The 12572-nt window shown below is 44.9% G+C and overlaps 1 protein-coding gene across 1 annotated transcript in view; it reads right to left on the bottom strand.

Annotated features, from left to right (window-relative positions):
- Nucleotides 1-1674: 1674 nt before the first annotated feature.
- Nucleotides 1675-12572, bottom strand: part of LOC146074212 (ADP-ribosylation factor-like protein 3) — a 29328-nt gene continuing 18430 nt past the window's right edge. Inside the window, exons 5-6 of the mRNA XM_083182071.1 lie at nt 4420-4605; nt 1675-1868 (exon numbers count right to left, since the gene is read on the bottom strand). Of these exons, the coding sequence (XP_083038197.1) occupies nt 1821-1868; nt 4420-4605 (234 nt within the window). The 3' untranslated portion in view covers nt 1675-1820. The remainder of the gene's footprint in view (nt 1869-4419; nt 4606-12572) is intronic.

A 12572-nucleotide genomic window follows, 5' to 3' on the forward strand; every position in this document is an offset into this window, starting at 1 on the left:
ACATAAAGTATACATATGGTCTATGTTAGTTATTAACTATTTTGAGTGGTATGATTATTTGTCTCACAAGCAGAAAATTTTACATTTTGAAAATTGCTAAATTTTCAATTTTTTTACGACATTTTGGTATTTTTCACAAAAAAACACAGACTGTATCGACCCAAATTTACCACTAACTTGAAGTACAATGTGTCACGAGAAAACAATCTCAAAATCACTTGGATAAGTAAAAGCAAAAAAAAGTTATCCCCACTTAAGTGATACATGTCAGATTTGAAAAAAAGGGCTCTGTCAGGAAGGCAAAAATAGGCTGCGGCGGGAAGGGGTTAAACACCTGAAAGTGAAAAACTTATGTTGACCTTTTTCCATGTCGACCTTTTGCATATGTCAACCTTTTCACCTAATGCACGTTCACCTTTTTAATGTGTTGACCTTTTCACCATTGACCTTTTGACTGTCGACCTTACAACAAGTAAGACATTTCAAACTGTCTTCGAAAAGAAAACGGTTTCCCAAGGATAATTTATACCAGCATTGCAGTACTGTTCTATAGTTATAATTTTATACAATAAATAGTTTTCTTAAAAAAGTTGGTTGAGATTTTTTTCACATTTTTGCAAAAAATATATAGCTTTATGCATGGTTAAACATGGATCAATTGTTTTAGGAACACTGGGGCAGATGTATTAAGCTTTAACAAGAGATAAATGCAAGGGTGATAAAGAGAGATAAACGTCCAGCCAATCACCTGCTAACTGCCATGTTACAGGCTGTGTTTGAAAAAAGTCAGTAAGGAGCTGATTGGCTGGACGTTTATCTCTCCTTATCACCCTTGCATTTATCTCTTGTTAAGGCTTAATACATCTGCCCCACAGTTTCCACACAGCTTTGTTTATGGCTATTATGTATGGCTTTACTGCATTCTTCTGGTTTTTGTAATACACAGGTTCTCAAAGTCGGTTCTCAGGACCCCACACAGTGCATGTTTTTCCGGTCTCCTCACAGAATCAAGTAAAACAATTAGCTCCACCTGTGGATCTTTTAAAATGTGTCAGTCAGTAATGAGTGCACCTGTCGGGTGACCTGGAAAACGTGAACTGTGTGGGGTCCTGAGGACCGGGTTTGAGAACCACTGTTGTAATAGCTACACAAATCACTAGTGAGAACTCCATGTCCATGCACAATGACTTTACAGGACGCCCCGGACGAGGCACCAACATCACTTGAGCTAATTTTCATAAATTCAGACTTTGGATGGTGTCCAATTAATAAAAAATGATTGCAGCTAATAGGAAACTCCCCATTGTTCCGTAAAGTCCATGTTCAATGTTGTGAATGGGGCACAGATGGAGGGGTTGGAGAGCCTGTGTGTAAAGCCCCATACACATGGGGCGATTTTAGTGCTATTTCTAAGGGCTCTGACTAGATCGCTTTGAAATTAAGCACATATCGCCCCATGTGTACACCCTATAGCGATGTGGGGGTGTACACACTGGGATATACTGCTTAATATTAATATAATGATATATTGAGTGTCTTGTATGTTTATCTTGCTTAAAAAAGTCCTTTAATACTTCAACAGAAATAGCGAACAGTGAGAAGCAGGAAGGTGAATAAACTGCTTTTACTATTGGAGTAACATATGGACAGAATGGTACAAGTGTTTTTATTGCATTATGTAAGGTACAAGTGTTTTTATTGCATTCCAGCAGTCACATTGTTGCCAATCCTGTAGTCACAATTATATGCATTACATGCATCAGGAATAATGCATTAGCTGACTTCTCTTCCATGTTTCTTTCCTTTCTTAAATATATTTTTTACTTTTTCTTTGCAGTGATGTTTTGACATATCCAGTTCATTCCATCCTGAATGCAAAGAGAAATATATACAAAAATGGTCTTTAATGAGTCTGAAAGCAGATTACACAATGTTATTATTGACTTGGTCAGTGTTTATGCCAGGGTTTCCAAACATGGCCCTGAAGGGACTCCAATGGTCCAGGTTTTAAGGATATGTTTATAGGTGAGCACAGATGGTTAATGCAAACTCCCGGCCAATACTGATATTGGTGGCGGTGGGGGGGGTGGGGGAGAGACGGCTATGTTGCTGTTGCTAACAAGGACCTCCCTTGTCTGAATATGAAGAATGATGGAGGGGATCATTAACAATGTGTGTGAGCGTGCATCTTTAACGATATTGAGTGTACACACTAGGTCTTTTCTGAGAGATGTTCACAAGATCGCCTTGTGCAGGGATGGCCAAACTGGTCCTCGAGATTTATCAATGGTTCACTTTTTCCAGTTTATCTACCTGCTGCACAGCTGTAGTCATTACTGTCACATTTTCAACCATGCTGCATTCATTCCTAATATACATTAACAGGTTGCTTGACAAACATGAACTGTTGGTAGATCTTGAGGACAAGTTTGGCAACCTCTGGCCTAGTGTGTAATGGCTTTAGGGTGATTGGAGGTTAATGGGCAAATCTTGCTTTGCTGCTCCTGCAGATCAATATGGTTACCAGTTACCCCCCGCCCTTCCTAACTAGGGGGGTTATTCTGGTTCACTCCTACTGGCAAATTCCTTATTAAATGCACAAAACCATGTGCACTGCAGGGGGGGCAGATGTAAAATGTGCAGAGAGAATTAGATTTGGGTGAGTTATTTTGTTACTGTGCAGGGTAAATACTGACTTCTTTATTTTTACACTGTAATATAGATCTCACTTTGAAGTAAAACCCCACCAAAATCTAATTCTCTCTGCTCAAGTAACATCTACCCCACCTGCAGTGCACATGGTTTTGTCCATTTGAGAAGGAATTTGACAGAATTAGTGAACCGGAATAACCCCCTAAATCAGGTGTGCTTTGACTAATTGTTGCTATACTCCAATCTGTTATGTTCACATATCAATCCAGTAAGGCAATAGTTATACCTGAGTGGGTCTTGTCTTCTCTGAAATAAGCATACTGTACTTATTTACTTTGAACAGTATTTGTTATGGGAGAAGCCCAAAGAGGAGTATAACCAAACCAATGCCAACAAGCAAAGACAGATATGTAAATAGACAATGCTAACCTTCCTGCACCAGCCTCCCCACTCCATGCGTGTTAGGTCTTATGCACCTAACACACACACCCTTCGCCAGCCAACCCAGTCTATGCCCCTTCTACCTATCATATACCCATACCTCCCAACATGACCCTCTCCAGGAGGGACACAATGCTCTGTTTCTGCACTTCTCCCTTCATTTATAATTGCCATCACCTGTGTTGAAGCAGCTTTCTTATCAATTAACCAGTGTGAAACAGGTGCTCGCAATCATACATTAAGAGGGAAGTCCAGGGACAGAGCATTGTGTCCCTCCTGGAGAGGGTCATGTTGGGAGGTATGTATACCCTCTGCTTGCCATAACACAGTCCCTATTCCATGGGCCCTGTGACCAGCCAGCACAGTTCTGAATTACAGACCCCACACATAATGCCAAAGTGTATCACGACACCGTGGGGATGGCATATGACAAGGCACGTTACAGAGCTTAGGTAAGACTGCCTGTGGGGAAAATGGATGCAGGCATAATGTAATTTGTAATGCTAGCAATGAGGTATAACTGATACCACTTTCAGACATGCAACCAGGCATTAACCTGACATTTTGCCGAGTGCAGTCTGACCCCTTTTTAAAATGACCAGCAAATTATCAGGTTACAAAATGTCAACACGGAAAATTCCTGAATTAAATGGTCCAAAATCCCGGGTCAACAATCCCTAGTAAAAAGCAGGGTTGGCAATCCGGGTTGACCCTTTCACAGTCAATAAATTACCAGGTAGAACTGCTTCACCTGGTAATATGATCATACCTCTCAATACAATCCTCTCCAGGAGGGACAGAATAGCTATTCATGGACTGCCCTCTAAATTAGTGATTGCCATCACCTGTGGTGAAACACTTTTCTTATCAATTCACCTGTTCAAAACATTGATGGTAATCATACATTGAGGGAAGTCCAGAAACAGAGCATTGTGTCCCTCCTGGAATGGGTCATGTTGGGAGGTATGACTTGATGTTCCGTGTGAAAGGGGTATTACACAGTGTGTGGGGTACAGCAACATGGTCTTGTGCGAAGTTGTTCCCTGCTGAAAAACTTAAACTTAAAACTTAATTAAGTGCTCAGTGTCCATAGAGTTTAGGGAAATAGTCAATTTAGATAAATCCCCTTCTGGGGAAACTGCAGCACATATACTGAAAACTGCAAAACAATTCATCCAGAGGTTTACAAGATTACCGGGTTCAGACAGACCGTCGTCACTTTATACTTTGTAAGCAAATGATATATATATATATATAGATAGATAGATAGATAGATCTAGATATACAGCAAAAATACTATTTCAGGGCACAGTGAAAAGACATTACCTGGATCCCTTCACCTGAGAGTGCTGAGCAGGCTTGTATCTGCCACGTGCGGTCCCGGTAAGTGTGCAGGTTCAGCCCAGTAGCGATGTCTGACGCAGGGGCAGCAGTGAGCAAATCTTGCTTATTGGCAAACACCAGCAGGGGCACGCCAATCAGACTGTCTTCTTCTATCAGCTCAGCCAGTTCCTGAAAACAAGACCTGGTCATAATCAAGGTGGGCATTCACAATACATTATTCTGTATACTAATCAGTGGCACATGCAAGGTGATATTATTCTAGATGTCTAGTAAAAAAGTACTAAGTAGTGATAATTTATCTTCATGTCACCTGCTCCCCATACACACCAGAAGAACGAAAAGGCTATTGCTTTGCTGCGCTATGCAGCTACATAGACTTATTGAAGTTTTGTACACACCTATAGATCTATCTGTCTGGTAGGAGCAAAATTCTGGTAATACATGGGAGCAAATTACAGTGAACCATTCGCTCCCTAAATACTGGAAAATGGGCAAAAAAATTTGTTTGGTAAAATATGTTAAATCAAATGGATTTAACCAATTTATTGTAATTTTTTCCAGTGTTTGGGAGCAAATGTTCAGTTCTCATATGCTCACATATATTACCAGGTTTTTGTTCGCACCAGACAGATTGGACAGACAAAACTTTAGGTGTGTACTGTTGTGCATTATCTTTGAGCTGTGCATAGTGAAATGCTGATGGATACCAGTTATCAGTGTTCCAGTACAAAAAGTATGTTAATCAGAAATTCTTAAACTCAGTTGTCAGGACCCCAAACCTGTATTCCAGGTCACCTATCAGATGCACAGGTGCCCTCAATACTCACTTTTAAAAGATCTACAGGTTGAGCTAATTATTTATGTTTTGATTCTGTGAGGAGGCCTTGTAAACATTAATTATCTGGGGTCCTGAGGGTTGAGTTTGATAACCTAAGTGTTAAATGGGTATGGATCAATGGATTGACCCATATTAAATTTGCAGTCAAAAGTGCAGTTATGTCAACAGGAAAACAAAATATTTTTTTTCTACCCCATATCTCCCAACATGACCCTCTCCAGGAGGGACACAATGCTCTGTTCCTGCACTTACCTCTTAATTTATAATTGCCATCACCTGTGTTGAAGCACCTTTCTTAGCAATTTACCTGTTTAACACAGGTGATGGTAATCATACATTAAGAGGAAAGTCCAGGAGCAGAGCATTGTGTCCCTCCTGGAGAGGGTCATGTTGGGAGGTATGCAATACGTGTACTGCTTTGCTCGCCATGCTTTGGGTTACTTAGATGGCAGAGTGTGAAAAAGTAAAAAAAAATAGTTTTTTTTATTAAATGCTGTGCCGACATACTGTATATATATGTTGACCATGTCATGTCAACCATTTGCACCTCTCGACATTTTGTCAACCTTTGACACAGTTGACCTTTTACCTGTTGACCTAATGGCCATGCTGACCTTTTGAACCGGTGAATCTAATGTGTGTCGACCACATGGGTTTGACTGTCACTACTTAATCAGGTTTGACCTATCCTCCGGATACCATTTTAAAAAGTATACAATTGACATATTAAGGTCAGCAATCCAAGCAAGGTATCAAAATCCACCTGTTCTCTGCTTTTGGCATTTGTGCTGCTCATAATTTATTCTTCTAGTCAAATGCAATTTACATTTTATAATAAAACAAATCAACTATCCTATGATCCTGTCTATAGTCTCCACTGTTTCAATGACTAAATCCCAAAACATCCAGTGATGTTACAGAAACCAATATGTGAATAGTTGTATGTACAATATTTGTGAGCAATTAATCATTGGTCCCAAATACAAATCTATAATATATTAAATACACTAAATAATTCACAAAATAAAACTATATAATGGTGAATTTTGAAAGAAAGTAAAATATGGTACTCTTTACCTAGCACGGCGTCCACGATTTTGATCGTGGGCATCGCAGGTAAAAAAATTGCGGGCATCGCGGCCATTGAATGCACTAAAAATCGGGTGCGACGCGACCAATGCGATGCCCGCGATTTCCCATAGGGACCAATGTTAAATTTCTCAATTGACCCGATTTTACTGTTCAATGCCTCCATTGACACGATTTTTCCATAGGAAACAATGTTAAATGGCCCACAGAGGCCAAATAGGCACCCTGAAGTGTGAAATGGCCCCCACAATTGTTAACGCCACCCCACGATCAACGTCAACCCAAAGCGTGGCGAGCGCAGCGGTACGCGTCCTACGACATTTTCATACCCCCACTATCCACGTCGGTGTGGAGTTGAGAATAGAATAGTGTGGCGAGCGCAGCGAGCCACCGAGCCCGAAGCGTGGCGAGCGGACGCGGATACCTTCACAGGTAAACGCGTCCCTTCGCGGGCTTCACAGGTATCCTTGTCCCCTCGCGGGGCTCGCTGCACTCGCCACGCTTCGGGCTCGGTGGCTCGCTGCGCTCGCCACACTATTCTATTCTGAACTCCACGCCGACGTGGATAGTGGGGGTATGAAAAGGTCGTAGGACGCGTACCGCTGCGCTCGCCACGCTTCGGGTTCACGTTGATCGTGGGGTGGCGTTAACAATTGTGGGGGCCATTTCACACTTCAGGGTGGCTATTTGGCCTCTGTGGGCCATTTAACATTGATTCCTATGGAAAAATCGTGTCAATTGAGGCATTGAACAGAAAAATCGGGTCAATTGAGAAATTTAACATTGGTCCCTATGGGAAATCGCGGGCATCGCGTCGGTCGCACCCGATTTTTTAGTGCATTCAATGCCCGCGATGACCGCGATGGGCGCCGTGCTAGGTAAAGAGTACCTAAAATAAAACAAAAAACAAAACAAAAAAAACAAAATAACTCCCCCAATCTCATAGTGGCAACACACAGTTAGATCTGACATTCAATTTGATTTCTACTATATAGTCTTGCCGATTTCCACTAAATGTGAACGCGCATCAGGATCTATTCTGCATGGAATGTGGAAAAACTATTCGATGCCCATTCGATTTAAATTCGATTTTGCTTCTATAAGCAAAAATTGAATAGAAAACGAGTGGAAATCTCACCGTGTGTATACACCATAATAGTGGGTACACACGGTACTCGATCCTGGGATCGAATTGGGATCAAATCGAATGGCAAGCAAATTGCATTCGATTTTGACTATATAGTACAGATCTGCACTATATAGTCTTGCCTGCCAAGACTAATGTCTATTCGATTTACACTACACGGAAGCGCGCATCGGGATCAAATGCTGCTAAAAGCATTCGATTTTGCTTAGATTTCAAATATTGCACTGTGAATCATTCCTCTTTACACAGCAGTGTTCTGGAAATATAAGTGATCACAACGTTTATGACTCTGCAGGCAATTCTACAGCAGGATTCGGCATGAAAAGCCAGCGGTCGGGATCCCGGCGTTCAAAATCCCGACGCCGGAATCCTGAACGCCGAAATCCCGACAAGGGGGGGACGTGGATCGCTGCGCTCGCCACGCAGCGGGCCCGGTGCCTCGCTACGCTCGGCACACTAATTTATTCTCCCTCCGAGGGTGTCGTGGACACCCTCGGGGGGAGAAAGTGTTGGGATTTCGGCGTTCGGGATTCCGGCGTCGGGATTTTGAACGCCGGGATCCCGACCGCCGGCATTTAAACTGCATCCCCTACAGCAATTCTTTGGCAGAATTTATACACTTTATGCCAATAAATACAAATAGGTACTCCTGTTAAGTGTCGGACTGGAGCATGAAGGGCCCACCAGGAGAATGCAGTGGTTGAGTCCATTCTTAAAGGGGTGTGGAGACCCCCTAGAGGGGTGTGGCCAGCCATCATAGATAACTATTGGTTAAATCTTGGTGTCGTTTTTATTAGAGATGTGCAGACTCAGATTCCAGAGATCCGAGCCCCCATGAACGTCATCATTCCAAGCCCGGTTCCGAGCAGCGCTCAGAGATTCCCGCCTCACTCGGGTCCGTCCGCGTGGTCAGAACTTTATCTCCCGGCGCCGGATTTCGCGAGGCTTTAAAAGCGGCTGCTGCACCCGCCATCTTCACTCCAGTCCAGTAGTGGGTTGGGAGAGGGTGTGATGGTGCTGCTGCTGGGGCTTAAACTTGACCTTGAATGCAATATTTTTTATTCGCTGGTACTTAGTAGTCTAACTGTGTACTTGTAGTACTTGTAGTCCACTGTTGCCACTGGCAGTGTTACTGCCTAAGTGTACCTACCTAATAGTACAACTACATACTAGGCTGCTATATCTAATTTAATTAAAAAATAATACTTGTGCTCTGTGGTACTGTAAAAAATAATTCCATGCTGCTGGTGCACTGACGTGCGCCACTGAGTGCCACTGCCAAGCATTACCTAATAATAAAATTAATTATTATAATTCTGCTGGTGCACAATACTAGTATCTACCTGTCTTGTGCCTAGTACTGTCTTATCTACCTGTCTGGTGCCTAGTACTGCCGTATCTACCGTCTGGTCTGGGTCTCACTGCCTAATACTGCCATATCTACCATCTGGTCTAGGGCTCACTGCCTAATACTGCTGTACCTACCCAGTGGCGTAACTACAAATTTTTCACCCCGCCACAAATTTAGGCAGCGCCCCCACCCCCAAGGACAGTTAACAAGCTCTACCGCCCCCCAGGGACAGTTAACAAGCTCAAAACCCCCCCCCCGGTACCTCCTAGCGCTGGCGCTTCTGACGGGTCCCCGTGGCTTTCCCGGCTCTGGCTGCTAATAAAAAGTGACACTTGGAAAATGGCTGCCCCCATAATGTAGACAGCTTTTGAGGTATGGGGGCAGCCATTTTCCATGTGTCACTTTCTGTTAGCAGCTGGAGCCAGCCCAGGACCCGACAGACGCCAGTGGCAGGAGGTACCAGCAGGCGGGGTGCGCATCGCTGGCAGCCGGGCAGCCAATGTGGAGAGCGTGTTTACAAAGAGGAGCCGCGTCTCACCTACCCGGTGGCCGGCAGCAGCAGGGGGAGGGGGAGCGTCCTGGCCACACTGACAGCTAGCCGGAAAACCCGGCACAGGAGTAGCCAGCCGCCCGGCTCCCCGATCTCAGAAGCACCGGTGGGCGGACAGCAGCAGGTAACTATAGCCCTGCAGACCCCCCGGCGCCCACACCTTCTTAGCGCCTCCCCGCCACCGCGGGGGCTGCGGGACTATAGTTACACCACTGTATCTACCGCCCCCCCCCCCCCCCCTGCTGGGTTCGGTTCCAGTAAGTCTGCTAGTGACCAGAGATATGCAAGGGAGTATCAATACAACGAACAATAACTAGCTGATTGCGTTATGTGCTGATCACCCCCTGCGTTGCCCGGTCCCACTAAGTCTGGTATTGACCAGCGTTACACAAAGGAACTGAAGATAGAGACACAAACACAGTCTGATTGCATTATGTCTTGATCACCCCCCTGTGGAGATTGTCCCTCAGATAACACCCTCCTGTAAATAGCAGGGACAATAGTATGGTAATTGGACATAACATTTTGGTGAATTCATACACTGTTCTTTTCTGGGTATTTCCTGTCCGACCATATTTGGGTAACATACAGTCTAATACTATGGTACACACAGATATGGGGAATAGAAACATCTGCAGAGAACAAGAGGGCTAAAATGTACATTAATTACTGTGGAGTTCTACAGCCTAATACTATATGATCTGGAAATACACACACATATATGGGGAATAGAAACATCTGCAGAGAACAAGAGGGTACAGACTGACTAAAGTGTACATTCATCACTACAAATAATAAAATATCATAATTACAGTCTTACTGTCAGTCTGCTAACCTCACACTCCTTCCCCTACATCTTTAGTCACTGTACAAGTTGTTCCGGCAACCTGGAGCAGTGTGATTCAGAGCAGAGAATCTGGGCTAGAGGCGCACCACCTGAGTCCCACAGTGTGACATCATACGAAACCCATCTTGTAAAAGGCGGCTGGTTTGCAGAGTCAGCAAGGGCAATATCACAATCTAAGTTATACATTTGAACTAACAAGGGATTTAGCAATTCCTCCTCTTCAGATGCTGGGTACCCCCCCTCTGCAACATTGTAACCTTTTACACTGGGTACACCTATAGGGTTTGCTAATACTTTTGCCTCTGGCACAATGGGGCAGGGAGCAGTTTCCACCTCCCCCTCTTGCCCAAGGAACATCTGCCAAACGGCAGCCCAATATCGGGGCTCTGGCCCTGGCACTTCCGCCCCTCTGTCACATCCTTCCTCCCTCCAACCCAAACTAGGGGCATGGCAAATTTCAGTACAGCATTTGGTCTCACTGTCCAGGGCTGAGGAGGGACCCTCCATCAGAAACCATTCCGCTGGTGGCTGCAGGGCAGGCTGGTCCAAGGCCAGTCCTACCCCCTCAAAAGCCTGGGTCTCACCTGCCGCTTCCTCTGCGCAGTCCTCAGTCTCCAGGATAACCACCTTCCCCAGCTGAATATGCTGGGCAGCCTGAAGCAAGACATCATCTGCGACTGGTATGCTTGTGGCCTGGATGTTGTCGGATACTCCTCTAACCACGGTGATCTCCTCTTGGACGCAGTCCTCATAGATCCCCTGGCAGCAGGATAATAGCTCTTCATCTTCCATCTCAGCAAAAGGGAAGCTGTAGTGCAGCTCCTCCCGGGGTGCCTGGCTCAGAGGCCCCACTTCCTTCACTTTGGGGATAACCTTCCCCTGCAGAGAACACTGAGCAGCTTCCTCCCTAGGATGGGGGAGAAGCAGTTTCAAACGGTGACTTTCATCACGCCCCCTGCGACACTGATCTTGCCATGCTGGGGTATCCAAGAGCCCGCGATCAATTGCCTCTTCCTCTGCCACCACGAAGCACTCCTCCAGACACTACAATTGTTCCTACACACTCAACTGAGCACCAAAATGGAGGATCCATGCCCGATAATCAGCAAATGCATTTGTAGGATCTCCCTGATCTTGAAGAATCTGCTGAAGGATTTCCCCGTGAGTGCAGGATCGGATGGGTATACCTCGCAGCTGACATTCTGCTATCAGCTCCTCCATACTAATTTCTTCAAGGGCAGTTAGGGGCCCCCCTGACAACGACCCTTCTCTTGTGGTAACAAATAATTCTGTGGCAGAGCCCTCGGTTGTCTGCCCAGATTGCAGTAGCCCCCTTCTGGACCCTTCCTCTGGTTCTATCTGGGGCATCAATTTATTCTGGACTTGTCCTTCAGCCTCAGAATATTGTCCTCTTTGTAGCATCTGGGTAACTGTAGCAATCACTTCCTCTGTAAATTCTACAAACTCTGGCTCCCCCAGCAGATTCCACGAGGTGGCCTCACCTTTACAGTGCAGGAATGCATCCCCCAGGTAACACAACTTGTCCTGTATGCTGGATACTCTCCACCCGCTGATCATCTGCTGAGCTTCTTCCCAGTACTCCCAGATATACTGCATTTTTCTGACAATAAATAACAGATCCGGCTTCCCAGCCTGCCGATACACTGAAGAACCTCCATCCCTGAGCTCCTCTGCTCCAGGGGTCTTGAGGCATCGATTTTCTTTCTTTGGAAACATTTTTCCTTTCACAGGACTGACACCTGCTCACTTGCTGAACATCCCCTTATTGCATTTTCCGTTTCCTTACATATGGTCTGATCCTCTGTTCTCTGTGCTCGATGGTTGGTGTCTGAATGATCCCACTGTCGCTGCCGCCAAATGTGAAGATACGGGGTTCCTCAATCACTCAGACACCGAGCAGATGAAACCAAAATATGGTTTATTTTTATCACAGCACACACATGTAGATAAAGACAGGAACAAGAGGCAAATGTAGCATATAAACGTTATCGGGTAGCAGTCCACAATGGCAGTCCTTGCAGCAGTTCCAAAGCACAAAACTATCACTCCTCCACACAGCAGTGATAGCAGATAAGTCCACACGATACCTAGACAGAGCACAACCTCTTAGTCTAGGACAGTCCAAAAAATCTCCCTCCTGGCTTGTGTGCAAGTCATTTTAAAAACTTCTAAATTCCCACGGTGCACAAACCAAAAGTGGGCTTGCAGTGGATCTTGATTGGTGGATTCAAGAGTCAGGTATCACCCCCTCCCAGCTACTGCTGCTGCCCCCCCCCCTGCTGGGTTCGGTTC

The sequence above is a fragment of the Crinia signifera genome, chromosome 4 (assembly GCF_055691185.1).
Source record: "Crinia signifera chromosome 4, ASM5569118v1, whole genome shotgun sequence".
Classification (NCBI taxonomy): Eukaryota; Metazoa; Chordata; class Amphibia; order Anura; family Myobatrachidae; genus Crinia; species Crinia signifera.